At 39.3% G+C, this 26,013-nt stretch overlaps 1 protein-coding gene across 2 annotated transcripts in view; it reads left to right on the plus strand.

The window, feature by feature from the left end:
• Nucleotides 1-184: 184 nt before the first annotated feature.
• The window catches only part of LOC125901022 (gamma-aminobutyric acid receptor subunit rho-1), a 30,599-nt gene continuing 4,770 nt past the window's right edge, over nucleotides 185-26,013 (plus strand). Inside the window, exons 1-9 of one of the 2 annotated variants that reach the window (XM_049596368.1) lie at nucleotides 185-439; nucleotides 11,911-11,961; nucleotides 12,115-12,221; nucleotides 13,113-13,180; nucleotides 15,432-15,655; nucleotides 17,337-17,419; nucleotides 18,705-18,845; nucleotides 19,307-19,459; nucleotides 21,605-21,801. In XM_049596368.1, the coding sequence (XP_049452325.1) occupies nucleotides 435-439; nucleotides 11,911-11,961; nucleotides 12,115-12,221; nucleotides 13,113-13,180; nucleotides 15,432-15,655; nucleotides 17,337-17,419; nucleotides 18,705-18,845; nucleotides 19,307-19,459; nucleotides 21,605-21,801 (1,029 nt within the window). In that variant the 5' untranslated portion in view covers nucleotides 185-434. Of the gene's footprint in view, nucleotides 440-3,080; nucleotides 3,541-11,910; nucleotides 11,962-12,114; nucleotides 12,222-13,112; nucleotides 13,181-15,431; nucleotides 15,656-17,336; nucleotides 17,420-18,704; nucleotides 18,846-19,306; nucleotides 19,460-21,604; nucleotides 21,802-26,013 lie in introns of those variants that run through there. The other variant, XM_049596367.1, reaches the window with a different exon arrangement.

Consider the following 26,013-nt stretch of genomic DNA (forward strand, 5'->3'; position numbering starts at 1 on the left):
GTGCTGTAACGTTGCACTTAGACATAAAGTATGTGATGTATGAACGTGTCTGTGGACGATGTACAGCATGTGGACAGAGTGTGCCTGTCTGTCTGACAGACTATACTCAGGGCAACAGTATTAGTTTAAATAAACGCTGCCGTTCATTGGCTAACGCCAGAGCGTGACGTAGTTCTACATAGAAACAGTATCCATGTGTGGTAGGTTGTGTGAGGAGTAACTAGTGTCTTTATTCTGTTACAATTCAGCAATTAGCGTTGTTTATACACTCAAATTCACACAATGAAAGCTATAGTACAAATGGCGGAAGTATTTTAATAGCTTGTGAGTGAAACAACAGATAGAAGTAACAAACAATGAGCAGCTGGTGCCTGTTACCTGGTGTGACTCTGCTGTGTGGAGGCCAAGTGATGTCAGTCAAGGTAAAAAGGTAAATGAGGTAAGAGTCCCTTTTGTAACTGAGCCAGTTTTGAAGAACACATTGACACATTATTAAGTATTACGTGTTTTGCTGTGGCAAGGGACATAACTGTTTTGGTTTTAGAGTAATTTAAAAATACTGAAGGTTAAAGCAAGGAGCCCATTTACTTCCTGGAAATAAAAAAAAAACTTTCAAGAATTGGAATTGCTAAAATTAATTAATCTTGTAATAATGACATAGCAGGGGGTCAAAATGCTAATATCTCATAGTTATTAAACCAACTGATATATCCCAGTGGGCAATATTGGCTTTACAGCACTGCCCAGTTTGGCCTCTGGGGAGCACTGACAAGTTTGGGTTTTAAAATGTCACTGTATATCACTTAAAAGTCTAGTGTGTAGGATTTAATAATAATGGTAATAATAATAATAATGCATTTTACTTAAAGGTGCCTTTCAAAGCACTCAAGGACACCTTACAAGACACAGTTAAAAGAAAAACAAGCAGCAATGTATCCATAGATCGTAATAAACAAACTATTCCATAATAAAATTACGAGATAAAAATCGTAATTATAAAGACAAAGTATAAAATCATCATCAAAAAGTCATCATGAATATGCGTGTCTCCATTAAATCGGACCGGATATGCCAGCTTGAAAAGGTGTGATTCCAGACGGATTTGAAAGTGGAAAGGGAGTCAATATTGGAAATGTCGCGAGGCGGGGAGTAGAACGGCTGAAGGCTCTAGAGCCCATGGTAGTCAAGCGGTCAGATGGTGATGTGAGTTGGATTGCAGAAGAGGATCCAAGAGTGCAGGAGGATGTGTAGATATGAAGGAGTTCAGACAGGCAGGAAGGGGCTTGATTATGGAGGGCCTTAAATGTGAGAGGCAGAAAAAGTGTGATATGATCTATGGAGGGAGTTCTACTAATTACACAGGCGGCTGAATTATGAAGACACTTGGTAGAGAGACCAAAGAGGACAGAACTGCAATAATCAGTACGGGATGTAACCGAAGAACGAACAAGGATAGCAGTGCTCTGAGGTGTAAGTGACAGGCAAAGATGAATAATAATTCGAACTGTAGATGAAAGTATGCAGAGCAAGTAATGTTATTAATGTGGGCCTCAGAGGTCAGTGCACTGTCCAGGATGACACCCAGACTCTCTGGTGGCATCTAGCGGTGAGGTTGCAGAACTGAAGGACCCCCTCGAAAATGAGATGATTCATCTCAAGGGATTTATCCCACCCTATATTAAATTTCTTCAAGCTTTTCCCGTGTGCCGAGTGTGTAGGAGAGTTACGGTGGCCAACAAGAAAATGCAAAACACAAAAACACAAATGGCCCTATTTAGAGTCAGTGTTTGGTTTGTCCATCCTGGGCTACTGTAGAAACAACATGGCAGACTCAGTGGAAGAGGACCCTCTCTGTATGAAGATATAAATGTCTCATTCTAAGGTAACAAAAACACAATAATTCTTATTTTCAGATGATTATAAACTAATTAAAACATAATTATGAATAGTATATTTTATTTCTGCCAATACATGCCTCTATTCTCCACACACTGAACCGTTTAAATCCTAAATTTTATTATAAGAAAGAGGACATTCATCTGATTATTTGTCGTCTGTGTTGCTTTGTGCATTTGGTGGCTCCTGAATTTGCTCTGTCAGCAGGACTGCTGTGGAGAAGGATCCACAAATCTGAAACACAAACAATGCCTAACATTACTTACACAAATTTTCAGATTGACGTCCATGGAGCTAACCCAAATTCATGATCTTATAATCCAACTGCTAAAAAAAACAAAAAACGGGGGGACACATGGCCGGTGACGTCGACGCTGAGACGTTTTTCGATTGGCTTATTCAGACGGACAGCAGACCTTGACAGACAAATAGTGGTGCAGCCTCTAGTGAGTTGCTAAACTGAGAATTACAAACATTATTTAGCTTTTTATGAGGCAGATTGATAAGCATGTGATGATCAGACTCTGTTGGGAGCTAATGTATGTCGTCCTCTGTTTTTAATCCATCATCTGACAGAATATAGGACCAAATCATCATTGTCTGTCTTAATATTCCATATTATATGTCCTCTAAAATGATGTAGATTTCTAGGTCTCTTGTTTAAAAAAACTCAGCTGGCCTTATTTTTGCTGGATGTGTTGACACATCAACCTGTGTAATCAGTTTTTGGAGCATCCAAAAATATTCCCAAATCTGAATCCCTTGAGAAACAACAGCAGACGCAGCAGACAGCAAGAAAATAAGAATCAGAAATTATTTATTGCCACGTGGGTTTGCACATACAAGGACTTTGGTGATTTAGTGCATAGCAACAACCACAGTGCAAAAGTCTGAAGACATAATATGAAAATAAATCAGCAATCATAAAACCCTTCATTCATTATTCAGGTTTACGTTAAACAAAACTAAAATCCTGCAACCAACAGGCAGAAATGCATATCTGTTATTTTGGGTCAGAGATTTTTGACATGCCAGACACGAGACTCCCGCATCAGAAGGAGCTGAGAAGCCTTTTCACATCAGACACAGAGCTCCCTCTCAGCCTCTGTGAGTCTGCATCTCTAAACCGTTGACCTTACAAATGAGCGTGCCGCATCATTGTGAGAATTGGTGTTTCTGGGCGGTGCAAAGTGGAGTAGAGCACATCAGAGTGCAGGATATCTGAGCACAGCAGAGCACAGAGAGGCAGGCACATCCGCCGCTGGAGGGATCAAATCTGTACCATCTGACGCTCAAGGATTTATGGGTTTAGTCAAAATTGCTTTTCCCACTGTGGAGATTAAGCACCGTAGGATGTTTTCCACTCAGGCCATAGAATAGCTGAGTGTAGCTGCTGCTGCTGCTGCTGTTATTTCCTCCCCCTTATCGACTCCGGCGGTGGAGACGGGAATGTCTCAGCAAGGCAGAGTGCTCCGAACCCTTCAGGGGAGTAAATTCTGACTGACAGGAGAGGTCCGTCCTCTGGGGAATGTGAACCATGCAGGTGGATGCTGTTCTTGTGCTCTTCTGTGTTTGGCTGGCGGGTGCAGCGGGGAGGATAGCCCAGTCGAGGGGTCACAAGCTGGAGACCTACAAACAGAGCAGGTAACGTGAAAGGAGACATAAATGTTTCAAAGACTAAAACTGTAAATGCTTGTTTTTATGGTCTCACTTAGACGCAGAAGCTGTTTTAAATGAAGCTTTAAATGCAAACGTTAAAGCTCTTTTCCCCATAAGGGCTTTATTATGTTCTTATAGATGTTTTCTGAGGTTTACACGATGTTGTCCGGTGTTTCCTGTGTCACCTGTGCCGCTCCCTCCCCCTCTGAAAACAGACTTATTCAGACAGCAGATTGGAGAGCGGAGAGAGGGAGAGAGAGAGAGCGAGGGAGACCTAAATCCCCACATCTATTTATGCACTACGAGCGAATGCTGTGTTCTCTTGCCCCACAACTGCTGCGGGCCAGTTAATGATTGTTTCCCCCACTGGCAGCAGTTGTAGCCAATGTCATTTCCAGGTGATTATTTAGGCTAATTGCTGCCTTGTTAATGCGTCCGATGGATTAGATGTTTTAGTCGGGGACTGAACTACATCTGGGAGTCGTCAGAGCACCCTCAATTCTACACCGCCACATTATTGATTGAATTGGCTTCAGCGCTGGACGACCTTTAAATGGGAACAGATTGAATTTGTTTATCTGACTGTTTGAAGTTGTGTCACTGCTGTGAAGTGCGGGGAGCAGCGTGTGGAAGGGCAGTACTTGGAGAAAATGTCACATTTACACTACAAAAACAAGCCACTAGCATTTTGGAAATGCTGATAATAATTGTTTTAATGATACACTTATATTTGAGGCACACACTGAAGCATGAAAACACTACGTAGAAAGCCGAATGCTTAAATATATTGCAAAATTTAATGCCGGTGTGTATGAAGTAGGGCTGCAAGTCAGTGTTATTATTATCATGACTGATTGCCTGATTATTTTCTTGATTTATCATTTGGTTTGTAAAATTTAGGAACAAAAAACATGCTGTTCACAAGCTTCCAGAGCCAACGGTGACAGCTTACAATGTCTTGTTCAGTCTAAAACCCAAGAATACTCAGTTTATTATCATATAAGACAGAAAGTGTTTTAAAAATATATAAAAAAATACAAGAGCAGCAAATATTCACATTTAAGAAGCTTGAACCAGTGTTTTTCCCCAATTTTGCTTAAGAATGACTGAAAACAATCAAAATAGTCACAACTTTATGTCAGTCAACTTATTTTATCAGCTTTAATAAGAATATTAGATGTTTTAACACTGCTGTTAAGTGCACTGAACACTATATGGGGAAGCACAGCCTGGCATATTCGCAGTGGAAGTCTCTGACGCACATTTGAAATGCAAATGCGATCATTATTTAAGCGAGTCAGTTACATTTGGAGCACATTTTGAAGCATAAAAAACAGCTGTAAGGTATTTAAAAAGATGAATGTTTACATGCACGGCGAAAATTGTCTGAATGAATTTAAATTGCATCCTCAGATGGCTTTGAGCACCTGTCGAGATCTGCGAGCAGAGGAATGACTCACAGGGGCTGCAGCTAATGATTATTTTCATTTTCAGTAAATGTAGTGATTTTTTTGTTTGGTTGATAAAAATGTCAGGAAATTGGGTAAAATAGCCATCACATTTAGCTAAAGCCTGTCTTCGGATGTCTTGTTTTATGCGACCAACAGTCTGAAAGCTGAATATATTCAATTTGCAGTCATAAATTACAAAGAAAAGCAGCAAATCTTGTCGTTTAAGAACGCGGAATGAGCAAATATTGGCATTTTTGTTTAAAGGAATTGTCAAAATAGTTGCTGGTTAATTCTGTCAATCAAGTAATTAATTAATCGACTTATCTTTTCAGTCTTAGTACAAAGTCAACCCCTTTAGATGGCTCATGGGAATATTTGCATTTTATCTGAGGTGTAAAAAATAAGGAGCAAAATATAAAAATTCCCTAAACCACCAGGATAGATTGGACTTTTTCCCAGCATTTACATGTACAAATTCAACTATTCTCTTGTGAAAATATTAGCATGCAGCTCAACTATACCCCGAGGTCTCCAAGTGAGAAAGTGTCTTTGCATTAATCTCTGGTGAAGATGATAAGGTTTTCCCAAGCAGCATATGCCTCATAATGCTATCAGCGTTGATTTATTTGCATGCACTTAATATATTCAACAAACCCTGTCAAATCATATAATCCCCCCTGCCTTTAGATACAGTATCACTTTCCATGCTGTAACTGTTGTTATTTATAGATCAGAGGAGATGTCAAACAGCAATCAGCTATTAACCGTCTCATCCATGTGAGTGATATAAATTTGTTTGACATTCTGTACACTGCTGGCTCTGTATGTACATTATGACAAACTGTCAGAGCACATTGATCTCACTGAATATGCGTTAAACAGTTCTTTTTAATTTAAACAATCCTGCGTGAAATTACAGTCATTTAAAGTGATCATCGGCACCCCAAGGTGATTAAGATGGTCGTGTAAGAGGAGCACAATCGTAATCATCTGTGGAGAATCTTCAAAAGGCAGAAAGCACAAGTGGCTCAAAGCTGCGTCGTAATTTCTAAACACCAGTGTCGCCTTATCAATCAGGTTTTCTTTCCCCCTAACTAGTTAAAAGTCCCCTCACATTGTGTCTTCCCTCTGCTGACACACACACACACACACAGTCGGAGAATACAAATCAAATGTAAATCTCTCATTCCTCTTCCAGCAAGGGGAAAAGAAAAAATCTCATGCACTTATGCAGAAGTTGAACCTTTCCTTCCCCGTGTTTCTCATCACTCCACTCCTCCTCTCTCTGAGTGTGAAATTGGGAAAGCGGCTGGATGCTGCTGGCGTGTGTTGTGGGAGTTTTCACTGTATTACTTACATTTTCTTTTCACTTGCTGCCTTGAGGAGGGAAGCGGAGAGAGGGGATGAGTGTAGGACAGCAGAGTCCCACACAGGAAAACATCTGAGGAGAAAACCCTCATGAGGTTTAAAAGATAATTCTGAGTGGTCGCTGGATGATTATTGAGACAGAAAATCACATTTCGATCGTACAAATGAATCATCCTGCTTCTTTTTTTTCTGTTTTCCTTCTTACTTTTGATTTTTTCCACGCCTCCACATAAACATCTAAAGCTTTCACTCTGTTAAAATAGCTCATTATTTTTAAAGGAAGCACCCTGCAATATCCTGGGTGCATGCTGCTGTAACTAGCAACATTTGCCATACATTTTCAATACCATAGAAATGTAACAATGAAATGAATGATAAATACGCCGTTATCCCCACCTGTAGGAGTAGATTTCAGGGGGACACAAGGGACATATCCTCCTCAGTATTAAGAGCGTGAGCATTTATCCCTCTCAATAAAAACATAAAAGAAGCAGATGACTTCTACTTTGACAAAATTACATAAATTTACACCATTAATTGATGCAAAATGCACAAATCGATGCAAAAAAAAAATTCACCAGAATGCAGGATCTCCCAAACCCCCTGTTTCATACATGTCTTCCTCAGTGTTGTGGCAAAGTCTACACCCTTGCCCCCACCTCCCACCACTATTTCCTATAGTTAAAAAATATCAATTTAGCAGCAAAGTAGGGGTTTAAGCTTTTGACTTCAATGATATCACAATTTAAAGGTCCAGTGTGTAGGATTTAGGGGGATATATATGGCAAAAATGGAATATAATATTCATAACTGTGTTTTCATTGGTGTATAATCACCTGAAAATAAGAAGTGTTGTGTTTTCATTACCTTAGAATAGGCCGGTTATACAGTATCTATATACAGAGCAGATCCTCTTCCATGGAGTCTGCCATGTTTCTACAGTAGCCCAGGATGGACAAATCAAATCTTGGCTCCAGATAGGACCATTAGCATTTGCGCATCAGCTGTAGGTCTCCTACACACTGGGCACACTGGAGAAGTGTCAGTTCTGCAACCTGACCACTAGATGTCACTAAATCCTACACACCAGACCTTTAACCTTACTGAATTGTAAATATACATTTTAGATTAATTTTAATTTCAAAGTAATGAGAAACAGAGCGTCAGTTGGTTGGTTGACACTGTGTTTTTGCCTTTAGATTACATTAAGGGTGTGTGTGCAATGGCTACTCAGATCTTACGAGGATGTGAAGTTGACGTCAGGCTGTGTTATTTTTTTGGAGGGAGGCGCCGTCTTTTTAGAGTTGCGCTCTGTTATCCATGGCTGCTACAGTGGTTAAGCAACAGTACTAATCATGATAAACAACATAGATCCATATGACTTGACTTGATTATGCATCTTCATTCATATTCCTGCACATTGTAAAATTAAAGTAGAGATGAAACACTGAACAATATGACTGTGGTGCATTTGATTTTTATCTTAGGTAAATATACTGCAATCAAACTTGATATTCACCCAGATTTGCTAGAAAACTAGACCACATATCATTTTTTTCACCAGTAGGACACGGCCATCTTTTAACAAGCTAGTTGGTGACATCATGGGAATGGTTTGTTACTGTGGAGCGCTAAATGCAACTTGTGTCTTTCAGACTAGTTAAATATCTCGTTTTTGGACCGATGGTGCCTTCAAATGTAGTCGTGTGAAGTCGTGAGTCCATGTCAATAACCCCCTCTTGTGGTATTCATGACCTTGTAAATGGAAATTTAAGCATTGAAAGCATTGAGTCCAGGAGTTGTGATGTATTTGCTGACATTTTCAGGAATGGCGAAACCCATGGACGTTCATTTTTCATTGGATGACAATGATTGTTGTAATTTTCAATATGTCTGAGGAAATTGTTGCTACTCCCAACAGTGTCATCTTTTTCCTCTGTTATGTCTTTGCGTTTCCTGCATACGTTCCCCACACGCTAGCTCACTAAATTGTTAGCCTGGGTGGCTTTTAGACGCTGATAGTGGCATCCATGTCACTGCTGCATATCATTTACATGATTTCCAAAGTTGTAACCACAAGCTCACAAGTTCCATTTGAAGGCAGCATGAGTGCATATACATATACATAACAGGGGTAACAGAGCACAAATCTCACAAGATCACATCACCATCTGACACGGCGTGATGTACCTCAACCTTCTTTATATCACAGTGTAAAAATACTCTGTCCTGCATGCTTTCAAAATCAAAAGTACTGATGTAAAAGTATTGACTCATAAAGCACCAAAAGTAAAAATACTCATTGTACAAAATGAGCATGGGCAATTCAGCATGTATATTATATCACTAGATTATGATTAGTGATGCATTCATGTGTGTCACAAATGTTGCAGCTGTTAAGGTGGAGTTGGTAACTGCTTGTTGCTTTATTCTATAATAATATATCATAATTTATTGGTAATGTATCAATAATCTGAATCTGTGAAGTATACTAGTAACTAATATTGTCAAATAAAAATAGTGGAGTAAAAAGCAGCATGAAATCGAAATGTTCAAAGTACAAGTACCTCAAAGTTGTTCTTAAGTACAGAACTGGAGTAAATGTACTTACACTCCACTGCTGTCTATGTGACAGTAATTTCTGTTGTAAAAGAAGTCTTAAAATACATAAAATTAAGACATTATACCCCATCCATCCTTTACAGTGTACCCAGGCAGCATGTAAAATTTAATTATGGTTTTCATAAACTCTTTTTTTAACTGTTGCTGCTCTCTGAGTACTGTTTTGTGTCCACAATGACCTCTGCAGGAATCTGGCCCATTAACCCTGCAGCGCTGCATGCATGCAGGTCTGTGTCTGCAGAGCAGAAACAGTGTGTAGACAGTCGGTCTGCTGTGTGGCGTAGGCAGGCAGAGAGGGGGATTGGAGAGGCATTTCTGCCAAGAGGATTAGGAACCAGCTGCTGGATGGACACAGACAAGTAGCACCCATTGCCCATCACAGCTCTGCAGCGAGCCAGAGAGACCCTCTTCTCGCTGTTTCATTTTGCTCGTTGCATTTTTCATGTTTCCGTGCAGTTTCTCCCTCTCTCGCCTGCTCTCTCTGTCTGTCTTTTCCTCTGTGGTATTTCCTTAATGCATGTCTATGGTTGTCACAGGGATTTGTCCCTGTCTGTCACAGCATGCTCTACTCTAATAATCCATTTTAGGGTTTTTGGAAATCTTTTTTTTTTTTCTCCCACTCTCTCTGTCCGTGGCCTGAAACGGCTGCCTGAAAGACAAGTATACAGACGCAGCCCTCTTGACAAGTGACACCAGAGAAGAGCTGGCTTCCTCTAAATCGGATGTGATGAGGAAATGCTCTTTTGCCCTTTGTGTGATTTGTGGATAAAATGTGCGTGATGTAACCGGATGTACTACATCGTCTTAGCAAGTGAGAAGCATCAAAACAAAACAAAGAGGCGAAATTATTGTTCCGACTCTCAAGCTGTGTAGAGATAGGCTCGACGATGACATGTGCATCATCATTTGTTTCAAAGTTAAAGCTGCAGCTGATGATTATTTGAGCTGTTGATTATCTGCTGATTGTTTTCTCAGTTAACTGATTAATCTTTTTGACTAGATGTCTTCAGTGGTTTTCAAGCCACAGACCCCTTAGCTCAAAGATACACAGACCAGGGTCCACTACATGTATTACATGTGAGATAATGCTCTGAATATTTTCAGGTCTTCTCTCGTTTGCACTTGCCTGTCGCTGCTAAGTCAGCAGCAGTTGTAGCATGTCGAAGTGTGTAAGCCTCACCCTCTGCTATTTTGCTGGTGGTCTCTGAGGTGGACAATGTGTCAGAGTCTCTTGCTCGAAAAGTTGCAAAACGATCCATAGTGGCTCATAAGAATGTCTATACACTTGGAATAATAATACAGCTATCTGAATGATATATTTCAATAGTAAGTAACTGTTGGAGAACTAGTTCACCTCGCCATTATGTTTAAATACCACACAGTGATTTAGCGTTAGCTAGCTCACAAGATTGCACAAGGATTCATGCGCAACAGTTGGCCTATCATCAATGTTGTGTGCTGTAATTAAATATGATATATTAGGGATGCACAGTAATATTGGCTTTAAAATGAATCAGAATCTGTTGACATGCTTTTTCTTAATTGCTCTGAATTAATAGTACATACATTGAAAATCATTGTATTACATGTCTCCATTTGCTGGTGGGCCGTCATGATAAGAGCATGCGTGCATAACATAATGTTGATTTCACTACAGAAGAGGCTGATGATCACTAAAATTAGATGGGAAAAAAGTGGATATATCAATATTAGTATTGGTCAAATGAGTTGTTCCATATCGGCATATCAGATATCGGCAAAAAAATCTAATATCGTGCATCCCTCATATGTGTGTGTGTGTGTGTATATATATATATATATATATATATGTATATGTATGTATGTATATATACATATATATATATATATATATATATATATATACACAGTATATATACACACACACATATGAGGGATGCAAGATAAAATGGCCTGTTCTTGAAGAAAAAAAAAATATGTATATATATATATTTTTTTTTTTTCTTTAAGAACAGGCCATTTTATCTTTGCTAAAAAATATGTTGAAGTCATGTTAGTGTGTAGCCTATTTTTAGACATTTTAAATTTGAAAAAAACAAAAACAAAACAGGTCCCCCTGTTGAAGACCTAGGTTTCAGACTATTAAATATAGTGACCAACACTGATTAGTATAATTTCACAGAGAACAAGGTCTCCTATTTGAATTGCCTTTTTTTTTTTTTTTTTTTTTTTGCTTTAGTTCCAGTCTAAATAAATTTAGATAATAATAGAAAGTATACAAAGTGCTTTACATGTCAATAATTAAAATAGAGAAGACATGAAAACAACAACTTTTAAAAGAACTGATAAAAAACACTTTGGTGTAGAAAAACTGAGGGAAATAAAAGAGTCTAAATGAACTTAAAACTCTTAAAATTGTTTATAAATTGATTACTGTCTTTATCAGTTTATCTGACGATTTTGTTCTTGATTACTTGAATTGTTTTTTGATAGAATTTCTGAAAGTAGAGGAAAGGGCCCGTCATAATTTTCCACAGTCCAAGGGGATGTCTTCAGATGTTTTATTTTGACCGACCAACAGTCAGAAACCCAAAGATGCTCAGTTTATCGTCATGTATGACAAAGACAAGAATCAGATCTTTATTTAAGAAGCTGGAACCAACAAATGTTTAGGGTTTTTTTTTGGTTTGTTTTTTGTTTTGCTTAAGAGATGACTAAAATGAGCTTCTGATTTTCAAATTCATCGTTGCAGCTCTACATACTTTATATAACAGCAGAAATGAAAAGCCATGTAAAGAAAGCTAAAACGACAGCTTGATTTGACTTTAACATTTCAGCAGTCTCACCTACTTTGCATAATGTTGTGCTGCTTCCACTTGTGACAGATGTTCTCATTCATTTATTTATTTATTTATTACTGTTGTTAACTTATCAGGTCACGAAGAGAGACCAGGATGGATGGGGGTGGAGGCCACAAATCTGGAAGGTGAGTTTTCTAAATCTTTAGTTAAAACAGTATCACAGTAATATTGATTCTTTGGCTAACTGATTTAGACGTTTAAAACAATGCACTACAGTATGTACCCCTGAAGGCTTATTGTGAGTCATTACGAACATGTCCTCCTTTTTTGTTTCACAGCCCCATTTACAAACGAAGTCCAGACATGACGAAATCTCTGATGACAAAATCTGAGCAGCTCCTGAGAATAGATGACCACGACTTCACCATGAGGCCGGCATTCGGAGGTCAGATAAATGAGTTTCAGTTGTGCAGCTCAGACATGGTGGGTGCACGCTGCAGAGGCTTCATGCTCAGCTTTGTTGCAGTGGTTGTTGGTTTGATTTGAGCCTCACAGTCCTGTAAGCATTAAGCTCTTGGAGACATTAATTGTGTTGGAGTTTCCAGTTGCAGTTCTTTACATCACAAGAATGTTAATACACTCGGTTAATACACTTGCTTCAGCGCTGTACATTAGAGGGATTTGCTATCAGACAGGCACACAGGCTTTTGTAATGAAATATAAATATATTTATAATCCTTTTAGCTGTCTTTAAAGGCAAATAACCACAAACACGAGAGCTGTATTTAACAAAAAAAAAAAACCTAAAAAAAAAAAACAGCCATGAGGCTTTGAAGAGAGAAACACGTGTTGTTGTTTTTTCAGACCGCAACTACTTTTAATCACACGACAATCTGCTGCTGAGATCACATCAAGTGACCCTCGCCAGACCCTTTAGCTGCTGATGTCCAGCGTCAAGTGTGTCTCAGCTGCAAGTGGAAGAGAGAGAGCTGGATTTCATCCACTGCTGCACCAACTTTGATCCATTATTGTGACCTAATTGTATTTGTGTACTACTATTGGAGGATGATGATGATGATGCAGAGTAGAAAGGCTGAAATAGGTCAAAAGTAGAATCCCAGCCAGACCGACGCAAGCAGTTGTTCTATATTTGTCTGACTCATTGTTCTTTTTGGACACGTGATATCCAAAACAAAAGGTTCAAACAGTATCGGTTATGGTCACCTTGACTGTTTTACCCAGTGTCGCCCAAAATCAGGCAGAGCTCAACTGGCTTCTGGAAAATATCACGTATGCATTTGTTATGCTTTTCTGACATGAGTCCATTTTATCTCAGGTCCTCCAATTCCTGTTGGAGTGGACGTTCAGGTAGAAAGTCTGGACACCATCTCCGAAGTGGATATGGTAAGTATGAAACAGCCTGCTGGTACTTTTTAGAATAATGTGTTACGGATTAAAAATAAAACACCAGTGTTGAGGAAGGTACTTAAGTATATTTACTCAAGAGCTGTCCTTACAAGTATGATATGTATCATTCCCATATTGAAATGTCTAAAAGCGATGAGACCTATGTTATATATTTTGTTGAGTCATGTACTTACATCATCCCAAATGTTTCTAACAATGTTCAAACCAAGAGAATTCTGTAATTTTATGTTACATATGTATATACATATCCTCCTTACCGCCTCTAGTTGCTCTAACTTGTGGGCAAACAGGAGAAACAAGGGTTAGCAAGCAAGTTACATTAATTAATGCTACTGGTGGCCAGAGGGTAAAGGATATATTTATATATATTTAAAATGGGCATGAATGGGTCCACATGCCTTGTGTAGGTATGGGCGCAGGTAAAAATGAACTCAATGTGTGCGAGCAGTGGTTGAGAACAAAAATTATCAGGTGCCCAGGCTGGTAGTGTGGACACTCAGCAGCTTTTGCTTGATTGTGAACCACTGTATTTTATGGCAGACTGACAAAATATGCATGTTTGATGGAACAATATTTTGAAGCTGAGGATGCAGCTGACTGGTAACAGTTTCATTTCATTTACTTATTTATACAGGAAATGAATTAAAAGAAATATTGTGCATTACACTTAAAACTGGCCTGACTCAGTTAAAAACTGGTTTTCAGCAGGTTCCTGTTACGCAACATAAACACATTACAATACAGAATAAAAACAGAAACAATCAACAGAGGCAAAACAACAAAATGTAGGCAACTACTATACACAGACGATGCAGAGTAGCAGACTGAAGTGGAGTGAGTAATATGGAATTTAAATCAGTGGTTGCAGGTCTGTCCTTCCATCAGATAGTGTTTGTATGCAGGTTTGAAATGCGCAGTAGAGAATATTGCTCTAATGTAGTGTGGGATCTCTGATTATAATTGTTTCTGTAAGGTGGTACAGGGATAAGTGCATGTGAAATTGTCACTTTGGATATGTGGAAAGAAAATTACTACAAAATTGGTTATCTTTAAGTCACTTCGCATTACAGTGGCATCAAGTGGGAGCTGACTTGCACATGTGAATGTGCATAAGCACAAAATGGTGTGTTTATTCATGGGTTGGGTCTTGGGACTCATATTTATGGATGAGGCAGGGTCTGGACTTGAATACAAATTGGTTCAGGTACTGAGTTTGGTGCGTTTGCCAAACTGGACCCTTTCAGGACTCTGCCTGTGGCTGTTTTGTTAGAATTAAATAGCATAACATGAATAAAACATGTTTCCTTGTCCATGAGCATGATTTTTTGCCTTAGCCATATCAGATAGATATTCACCAGCAATGGTAGCTATTTAACAATGAAAACAACTACTCCTATGATCCCACGCTACTTCACAACATCATTAAGGTCTGTCTTTTGTTATTGTTCTGATTGAGAGACCCCTTTCAGCAGAAGTTACATGCTGCACATTTAAGAACAGTTTTGTGGTACTTTTCTTGAGTATTTCCATTTTCTGCTTCTTTCCACGTCTACTCAGATATGTCATTCATCTCTGTAATAAGTACAATATAACATCAAAACACATAACAAGTTTATAAAATACAGTGTGTTGTTAAAGATTAAACCTGTGGCTTAGCTGTTGTTGTGGCTTGTGAAAAAAGTATTGTCTAGTTGGGACACAAAATGGTTTACATGTTTTTTTGTGTGTGTGTGTGTGTGTGTGTGTGTGTGTGTGTGCGTGCAAGCTCAGGAATATTAGTCAAACTAACATTTATTGTTTTAATAAGATATCTCAGAGTCTTTATGAATGTTTTTTGTATTGTACATTCAGAGAAATATCAAACGAGCTGCTTGTTTATTCATTTTAAGAGTGGCTCTTATCTGTTTTTACAAATGAACTCTGTTAGTTTTCAGACGTCCAAGAGTTAGTTTGCAGTTCCACCAAAGATCTCAGAATTCAAATGATCTAACTGTTCACAAAAACAAGAGAAATATTAGATAATACTCCAACAAACAAATACAAGGTTGTGTATCAGAACCTCATCATCTCTTGACAGCACAGATTTATCCCGAGAACCTTTGCAGGCGTCCGAACCCTAGGGTGGGAAGCTAAACAACCAAACTGTGTATGGTACATAAACTAGCTCCAGCTCAACAAGCTACAACAGTATAAAGCATGTCAGCACCAGTTTCTTGTATTCCTGTAGGACTTTACCATGACACTGTACCTGCGTCACTACTGGAAGGACGAGCGGCTGTCGTTCCCGAGCACCAACAACCAGAGCATGACCTTTGACAGTCGCCTGGTGAAGAAGATTTGGGTTCCTGACATGTTCTTTGTCCACTCCAAGCGCTCCTTTATCCACGACACCACGACCGATAACGTCATGCTGAGGGTTTACCCCGATGGCAACGTCCTCTACAGTCTCAGGTAAACACGTCGACGGGAGCCCAGAGAGGACAATCAGGTGTCTTTTTAAAAATACTGACAAAATGCTTTCACAAGCAGTTTGTATATTTGGAAAAAAAAGCCAAAGACTAAGGCAAAGAGGCTGGTGATTCATCTCTAAAAAAGAAGAGAGGTTATTCTCCTGTATTGTAAAAAGAAAATTAGGAAAAATCATCATAAAAAAGCTTTTTACAACAGCTGCAGGACTAGAGCTTTCCTATGATACCACACACATCATTGTGCTGTCATCCCATCACGCTATAAATCCAGATTAATTGTCTACAAAATAAAAACCTGACGAATTTCTTTACAATCCATTATACAGATCTTGTTATCAGTCACTTCATATAGGGAGGAATATCGTATCTTAACACGTCTCAGGCTTGCGTGTGTTTTTCCCTGTCTATCCACATTTGTAGTCCGGCTTTCAAGATGCAAATATCTCCATATTGTCCAGCTGACACTCCATCAAACTTTGTATGACAAGACCAGCCACTTCACCTTTGCGCACCCAGACAACGGCAGCCTAATTATGCATGCATGACAGGGCCGTAGTCACCATATACATTGAGGGGGACACGTGCCACCCCACCAATGCCCAAAATGCCCCCCCAATATATAACTGAAACTGAAAAACAACAACAAACTTTGTTTACTGCAAACAAAGTGCCAAATATTATCTTGGAGGACATCATTGCACTTGGTTGACTATTTTTCTATCATGTTAGATGTAAATATTGCATGTTTCTTTCAGATAAAACAAATTTTTGATACATGTAAAAATGTAAGAATTTAGTCACACGGATTTGTTTTTTTCATTGATATAAAAATTAATATAAAATACAGGCACATAGAAGGACATGGAATGATGGCAAATCTGGATAGCCCAGATTGTCCTGAAAAAACAAGATATAGAATGTGTATGTAGCCTTTATAATGACTGTGATATGAGCTTAAAAGTAAAGGCAGGAAAAATATCCCAAAAACGCCTAGGGCCCATAGAGGGTTAATGATTTTGGCAGCGGGTGGTGCATTTTTTGGAACAACATTTCTGTGTCATTTGATCATGTGTAATCAGTGTAGCTGATGAATGTGAAAGTGTCGAGTTTTGAGAGGAGAATGTGAAATGCCTGCGACGTCTGTCACTGCAAGGACTTTTTTTATTCAATCATCAGGCAGTTAATTTATAAACATGTTCACATTCACAACGACAGCGTGAAATTAGGCCATCTAATGGGAAATTGGGGGGAAAGAGGGAGAAGAGGGGAAACAAGACTGCAGGAAGAAAATACAGGAAAAGGAAAACTGAAAGAAACATTTGAAGGGACAGATAACCAAATCAATCAAAAATGTATATATCTTCTTACTGGACATGCGCTGCTACTTATTAATTTAGATTAATTTCCTGTGAGTTGCTGTGTTGGCGATACCGGCCGTAGAGATGTGTGCCTTCTCTCAAATATAATGAAACTACATGGCATTTGGCTTGTGGTGCTCAAAGGACATTATACTATATATAGAACATAGGAACTGTTTTCTTTCTACCAAGCTGCACCCAGCAACCGTATCACTGCACAGAAGGAAGCATCTACTCATGGACTAGAGGCTTGTTATTGTGACACCTCAAGATGTAAACAGTAATCGCTACCTGTTTTCCCTGCAGAGTCACCGTCACTGCCATGTGTAACATGGACCTCAGCCGCTTCCCTCTGGACACCCAAACCTGCTCGTTGGAGATCGAGAGCTGTGAGTGAATTTATCAAGAATATGAACAGATATTTCAGAGAGACAATCATTTTTTTCCACTGCTAACAAGTTGATTTATCCATACCACCATCAGGTCAAAGTTTCCTCTTGACTCTGTAAAATTAATTTCTGCCTGGCCTTGCTCTGCCTCGAGTCAAGGGCCACTGCAGTGCTTTACTCTTTTCATCCCTTAAGAGTAGAACTGAGCTCATGCCGGGACTCCTGCCTGTAGCACTTAACTCATATGGGGACCTTTGTCCTTATCTCTTAGTCCTCTTAGTCTTCTAAACCCCAGTGCACATGAAAATGTTGAAGATCAAATGTGCATGTCCTTCATATCACTTAATCAATTTACATTTAACTTCAAGGTTCTTTTGGAGGAATTCTGACAGTCACTGCATCTCCTCAAACTCTGGCAAGGTCACACAATGAATTACAGATGAAAAGATCTCCTACCTTTTTTATATGCTGCTCGCACAGAGTGAAGAGATGCAGCAAACTGGATGTCGTTCCCAGGGCCATCCTGCCGACAATGCCAAAAATATTTTGTAGCATAAACAAGACTTAAAAAAAGGAGAGGCTCAAACATGGAGTTGCACATGTGAGGGGTTTACTCACGAGAAAGCCAAAGAGTTGGTACATCATGACAATTTATTGTGTCTGACAAACAGTATCAGTTGACACACCTACAGCTTTAAACACACATTAAAAGGTGTTTCCTGTCACTTAAGCTGCTGTTTTCCTGTTATTTAGACAACCAGCTCCGAGAACAGTTGCTTCTCCCCACATGAATAAACGCCAGATCATTTAGCTGAAGCCACGTCAGGATAATAAGGTTATGTCAGGGTCACATACACGATAATTCCAACCTTTCTGACTGTTCTTCGAGCACCATCACTGTGTTTCACCTATGCACAAGAAATATCAGCATTTGCTGAATACATTTACACCTCTTGTTCATTTCCATTTTGGACACTATATAGGCTTTCCTCTTGTGCTTGCCTCAGACCGCAGTGTCGCATTTGCTCACCAGATATCTCCTGAAATCTCAGATGTATCGTGCCATGATGTGCCTCTAGCATCACCCCATTTAGCTCCTCTGCTAGTGAGGCTCAAAGACGTCTTCTTGGACTGCCAGTGCTGCTTCAGAGTTGCAGTCTTGTCTTGTAAAATCGTCTGTATCCCGTGTTTTGTTCACATTAACATCCAGCATTGTTTGTGCTAAATCCGTCCTGATTTGGTTCGCTACAGATGTGCTCACTTCTTCTTCGTCTCCCCCCTCCAGATGCATACACAGATGATGACCTGATGCTGTACTGGAAGAAAGGCAACGAATCCCTGAACACGGACGACAGAATATCTCTGTCCCAGTTCCTCATCCAGAAATTTCACACCACCACCAAGCTGGCTTTCTACAGCAGCACAGGTAATCCACGACACAACAGGCACTTCTAATACATACGGTAAACTGCACTGATTATGCAAATGAGCCAAATGTGTGAATCGTGCATGTAAAAAGTAGATCACAATTGAATTACAACTTCAATGAATCTCATTTTACTTTATAAGCCTTTTCCGACTAAAGGATGGAGCCTTCCTTACATACCCTTTGAATGTCACACCAACAAGAATGCACTAATATTTAATCCTTACAGTGAAACGAAATGAATCAAACTACTGCCAACCACTTGTACGTGGCTGGAAAGCCACTGTGACAGCCCTGCAGCCTTCTTATAACCACATGTCACTTTCTAGCTCTCAAGAGCGACCTGAAGCACAAAAAGGATTTCGCGTCCTATCTCTGCCTGCCACAATAGCTGGGAGTGTTTGCACGGTGTATCGGCAGCTAACACATGACGACGTAATGGTGATGTTTCTCTTTCTCAGGCTGGTACAATCGTTTGTACATCCACTTCACCCTGCGGCGCCACATCTTCTTCTTCCTGCTGCAGACCTACTTCCCTGCTACTCTCATGGTCATGCTGTCATGGGTGTCCTTCTGGATCGACCGCAGGGCCGTCCCCGCCAGGGTGCCACTAGGTAGGACAGAGTTTCCTTCACAGGGCAGAGTCGTAGCAAAGAGCCCTGGCTCTACTAAAAGATTGTTTAGTTTGAGTGTGGGGAAGCAGGTTAGCAGAGTGCAGTGGTTTTCATCCTCTTAGCCCAAAGTTTTTCGAAATACACTTATTGTTTTCTTGCTGAGAGTTAAATGAGAAGATCGATACCACTCTCACATCTGTACCATAATTGTACAGTAACTGGTGAGAAGGCTTGGCATGAAGACTATAAACAAGAAGAAACAACTCGTCTGGGTCCATCCAAAGGTAACACAAAATGCTTATCAAGATCATTATTACTTGTTTGTTATTCTTGTTTCGTTGCCCAGAAGCCAGCAGAGATTCCAGGAAGTCACTGGTCCCAAGCAAAGAAATAGACGGCCCAAATTGTTGTTTAGGCACTTTACTTTTTGTATGAATGAGACCAGGGGTAGGCGACCTGCAGCTCTGGAGCCACATGTGTCTCTTTAGCCTGTCTCCAGCAGCTCCCTGTTGCTTTGACAAAAAATTACATAGAAATTAAGTTTCATTTAATTTTCATATATCATTGTTGTTGACCTAAAGTGATTCTTACATTCTCCAACTGTATAAATATGTGCCCTATACACATTTTGTCATAGGTCATGCAGCCCAGCGTCCTATCCTCTAAATTTTGTTGAACCTCAATAGCGGTGGCTCTTAATCCATTTGATCCAATAACACTTCAAATGTGTAGAGGAGCCGCATGATTAAATCATTTTATCCCCATTCAAGTTAGCACAGGGCTTAACCAGAAGTTGCCACGCTTGGCTGACGTAAGTTTTTGTTGTGCTTGCTCTGTCAGCCCATTGCGTAATCTTATACCTGAGAGGCTGAGCTTCTTTGGGCCTCATGTGTTCATATAACTTTCATCAATGAACTTGGCCCCTACTCCAACGCTGTATCCAATGCTCTTTATACATCCATGGGACACAGGGTAAATCAGCTAGTCTGGCTCTGCTCATTCAAAAATAGTCCAGCACATAAAACCACAACTTTTTTTACACTTTGTTTTTATAAGAATTAAACAAATAAGATCTAAAATGTTTATTAATGAGCTTTAGATGTGCTAGGCTGATTTTTTTGCTTGTTTAATTTTCGACAGAGCCAAGCTGGCTTTGTCGCCCTGTTTCCAATCATTATGCTAAGCTAAGCTAACCATCTGCTGGCTGTAGCCGCGTATTTACCGCACAGATGTGAGAGTGGAATCAATCTTCTCATCTAACTCTCTGCAAGAAAGCAAATCAGTGTTTTTCCCAAAACTGTTTCTTCAATTAAAAATAAGTGTCAACTTGTAGCACCTTGTCTCTGTGAGCTCTGAGCAGTTTATCGAGTGATTTCCCATCCCTGGCTGAAGCATTATAATGTTTCTTAAAGGAGGTAAATTCAATTGTGCTTTCACAGGGATAAAGTAATGGACAGGAGAATCTGCAGCCCAGTCACCAGAAGAAAATGTTGGTATTGTACGTTTCTGCAAACCACAGAAAATTTAATTTGTACGTAGTTTTAGTGGCGTATCTGCGGCATTTCCAGCTGTGATTGAGGCACCAAAAATGGGATGTCCGTGTTTTGCATTAACATATATGCCAACATATTTTCTGGCAATTTGGTTAAAATCGTAGAAATATGTTTCTATTGTCTTATATTATCTGTTAAAACATCTCATGACCCCTCATGTTTTTCCTGTAACCCTTTCAGGGGTTCCCGACCTGCAGGTTGGGTACAGGTGGCAGAAATAGTGAGTAGGGAGTCTGCTCTGCTCTCTCATGGTCTGGATTACATGATGGCTCTCATATAACGAAGCATTTGCTGAAATATACAGAGGAAGTTATCCAATAAGTCATTCATTTTTTGTTTTGCAGCTGAGACTAACCTCTGACCCTCCTGTGAAGGTGGTAGAGCAGTTACAGAATGTTCCCACAGTGACTTATAAAATATTGTAACAGATTAACAAACAGGTGCACACGTTAAAATAACTGCAGCCCACAATGACACAATACTAGTGTCTCATGTTTCTATGATACTTAGCATTTAATTTTAGCTTCCCAGCCCGGTGATACAGTACGTAAGCACTCTGATGTCACTAAACAGTTTGTGTGTTCCACTCCAGGCATCACCACAGTGCTGACCATGTCCACCATCATCACCGGGGTCAACGCCTCCATGCCGCGGGTCTCCTACATCAAGGCAGTGGACATTTACCTCTGGGTCAGTTTTGTCTTTGTCTTCCTGTCGGTGATAGAGTACGCGGCGGTCAACTACCTCTCCACCGTACAGGAGAGGAAAGAGAGGAAGCTGAGGGAGAGAGTAAGTGCTATTTCATGCGACTTTTCTGTGAGTTTGTTCGTCGCCTGCAGTTAAAAACATGGTTAACCTATGAAATGTTGATCTTTAAATGATTCACATGGGCACTTTAACATTACTAAACCTGTCTTATAATCTCTCTGCTTTTACTGCACTTAAAGAAGAGTGCTTAAAAATTAAACACCTAAATATATGTAAATCTCAGCAGCTCTTGGAAGCTTGAAAGTACTGATGTCCTGATTTCTCTTAAGTTTAAGTGCAACATTGCCAAGCTTGATTTTAGGGGGAAATAGTTCAAAGACAAGGTAAATAAACAGCTGTATTTTTATTAAGTGATGAAATCAGATTTCTTTTCATACAGGGTTTGAATAATGAATGAGTGACCACCAGCTCATTCTCTTTTTTTTTCAGGTTTTTTTTTCATGTTGCAAGTAAAGATGAGGAGGAAAATGCTCTGATGTTTTCATTAATGATTAATTGAGACAGCTTGACTGTGCAGCAAACATTTTCTTCTTGTTTGGTGCTGTTTTTTTTCCTAGTTGTAACCCTGATTTGGATCTGTGCAGAGGACATCACGACCTTTAGAGTTGTAGTTTAACACCCATCCCACGGCATATGATTAACGCTTTGAAATCTGGAGCAACATCACTTTTCTTGTGCTGCTTTCAGATGCTTTTCTCAAGTATTTAACCCTTTGAACCTGAAGCAAATTGATGCGGATTTTTTTTTCCAGCAACATGGGGAAAAAAAGGCAATGAGTAACTTGGTAAGAAATGTCCCACAAATTGGAAAAAAATGGAAAATTATTTAAAAATAAAAACTAGGGAAAAAAGAAGGCTTGAGAAGAAATTATTATTATTATTATTATGATTACTAATCAAAATTATTATATTTCATTCTCTTTCACTCTTTCTGCATCATTTCTTTATTTTTAAATTTCTTTCTTTTCCCTTTGTTACTACATTTCTTGTTTTTAATTTTCTCTTTATACTACTCTCTTGCTAATTTTGGGGTCATGTCTTCTTTCGTCGCTCATTGCCTTTTTTCCATGTTTTTAAAAGAAATCAAGCCAATTTGCTCAGGTTTCAAAGGGTTAAAGGGTAGCTTCAGTATTTTTCAGCCTGGACTTTATGTTTTCATGCTGTTGTTTGCATGTATGTACGTATGTTTTTGTTTTGCCTGAGCAACTACGAAAGAATACGATACGATACGATACGATACGATGCAGTACGATGTGGTACGATACGATATACTTTATTGTCCCCATAGGGGAATTTGTCTTGGACTCAGGAGCTGCACAAGTATTGCTACCTTACAATAATAGTCCAGAAGAAATTAAAAGCATACACCACAAAAAAACAACTTAAAAGCATACTACACATAACAGTATTGCATGTCAGCCACTCATGTATTTGCACATAACACCAGCACACAATAGAGCACCATTAACAAAACACAACACAACCCCTACAGCATCAACAGACATTATTTAAAATCTTTATTTAAATAATATTTTTTTTATTTAGGTTGGCAAAAATGAATAATGATTAATAAGAGTTATATTAATAATGACTAATGGGAACAACAGTTTTGAAAAACTGGTCCAGTATTAAGCCGCAGCCAGCAGCTGCGATACAGGCTGCAATACAGACAACATTGCTTTAAGGATCCCTTCACAGATGGACCTGGGGCCTGTATCATGAAGCAGGATTAATGTCTTAGCGAGGTAACTTCAGGGTTAACCCTGGGTTTTCGGTCTCACGAAGCCGGTTCAGTTCTTATCGGGGTAGATCACCATGGTAACTTACTCTGAACGGCTATCCTGCTCCGGAGCAGGGTAAGTTCAGGGTTGAATCTGATCCTATAAAACGCACCACCCACTGGCCAATCAGCTGTTCAGAAAAAAATGACTCTGCTGACAGAAATGCAGCCCAGTCATGACGGGAAGTTTAATTCATTTGATTGATTTTGATTTGAAAGTTTATTTTGAACATTAAAAAAGAAAAGAAAGCAACAACAACAGACAATGAAAAGATTGTTCAAAAAGGAGTGGAAAGAAGTTGTAATTTCATCCCACCCCTTCATAAGAAAGAAACTGATCATTTGCGGACACTTAATAGCACCATTAATTAGTGCCAACATTTTGTTCTGTTGGAGGAAATGATCCCTGTTAAAGATAATGGGCCTAATTGACAGCTTTGCTGCTGGAAATGTGGAAAGTAGCCTATCATGTCTAAACTTCATGGTGTTTGAGGGATTTTCCTTTTTGTTTTTTAAAGAGGGACACTAGGTATATTTTTGCGCAGCTGTTAATTTCTAACACAGCTCAATATCAGGATGATTTTATTCAGACTACCAATTTGGTGTTGATATGATTTAATTGTGGCGTCAGCTTTAAGCTTTATTGTAGCATAGGCTATATAACGTTATGACAAAGAAGACCAATTTATCAGATGCAATGATGTTAGACGATAATTGTAATACACGCAATTCATCTGCGCTGCATTGATTTCATGGGATTCAAGGGTGTGATCAGTGTCAGATGTACAGGTACAGGTACTGTAGCTACTTGAACCAGTGATGAGTCATTTAACCTACACATCATCTTATTTGCTGCCTTGTGTTGTCTTGATTTTTCCCTCTCTCCTCCTCTATTTCTTATTTCCTGACCCGTTTTTTTTCTTGTCTATTATGTGATTTCATTGATGTTTTGACAGGGGAATTTCTTTGATAAGCTTTTAGTGGCTTCTAACCTCTCTGGCACTTTTCTTTTTTTAATCTTGTAAATTTTATACTGTCTGTTTTTAACATTATGTGGAAAATAAACTAATCTGAACTAAAACTAAATATTATTCATCCCGTTATGCGTTGCCACGCATGTTTCCTCCTCCTGCAGCTGCCACGGTGTTGGCCTTTTCTGTAAAGTTGCTTTTCTCCTCCTCATATTTTAGTAGAATTACTCTATGAGCCTCACGAGAAATACTTGTTTCCCCTCACATACGGCGCTCTGTGAGGACGCTCAGTGACGCCCAGTGACGCTGCGCTTCTCTCATGATTGTGATTGGTCCACTGTGTGCGCGTTCACGGCTCTTGAGAAAGCAATCCTGGGTTGAGTTACCGAGTTGATATCCAGTGTCGTGATACCGATTATCCTGATTGCCATTGTTAGGGTTAGTCAACCCAGGACAGGTCCGGGTAACCCAGGAAAGGTTGATCTCGCTTCGTGATACAGGCCCCTGTTTGTTACAGAGTAAGATCCTATTTGTTTAACCAGAAACAGCCCTGAAGTCACTATCACGAAACCCACCAGACTCCATTTAAATAAATAGTAATTTTAGCATGTATAGAGCCAGCATATTTGCATATCTAACTAAGTACAATAGGTGTTTATTTCAACCGAACCAGACTTGGTGATTGTTGGAAAAGTGGAAGATGAACCATGATGGTTTTTGAGAGTTTTATTTTATTTCTATCGACTAACTTTGTTTTACAATGATAAAATTACTGTTGCGTGAAATGGAGTCTGGTAGGTTGAGCAATTTGGGGGTTTCAAAAAAAGCATCTTACTCTTTAACAAAAAGGTCTGTCTTTGTAGGAATCCTTTGTATAATGTCGCAGACACTTACTAAACATAAATTGATGATGCAAACGTGCCCCGAGTGGTTACATTGTAGCTTGTATTGCAGCTGACAGCTGCAGTCCTCTTTCTCAGTCCTGGACCAGTTTCAAAAATCTTTCCCATTAGTCACTCAGATACAAAAACATGTGAAAATAGCATCCAGGTTGAAAAATACTGAAGTTACCCTTAAGTTTAGTTCATATTCTGCTGAGCGTTGCACCTGAATTATATTTCTTGGGAGCTTGTAGATTTCAGTGTGCAGACAGCCTTGTTCTTTTGCTTGAGGATGTTCTTTTGAAACATGACCACCTCATTAAAACGTGCGTCAGTCTAAATTATCGATGTCCAGCAGGTGCAACAGCAGGTGATTAAAGGTTAAAAGTCAAATGAAAATATTAAATTCACAAAAATCAGATCAAACCCACATTTACTCTGAAGCTTAAGTATTTTTTAAGCTCTCTATGGGCTGACTGGAATTGACTGAATGTTAAATGGCCAGCTGATAAAATTCTCACTGCATCCTGCAGATTAAGTTTCTCATTAATAGCAAGAAAGAAAAACAGCTGAAATAAAATGAAACAGACATTATTGGATCT

This window comes from Epinephelus fuscoguttatus, linkage group LG14 (assembly GCF_011397635.1).
Source record: "Epinephelus fuscoguttatus linkage group LG14, E.fuscoguttatus.final_Chr_v1".
In the NCBI taxonomy this organism is placed as follows: domain Eukaryota; kingdom Metazoa; phylum Chordata; class Actinopteri; order Perciformes; family Serranidae; genus Epinephelus; species Epinephelus fuscoguttatus.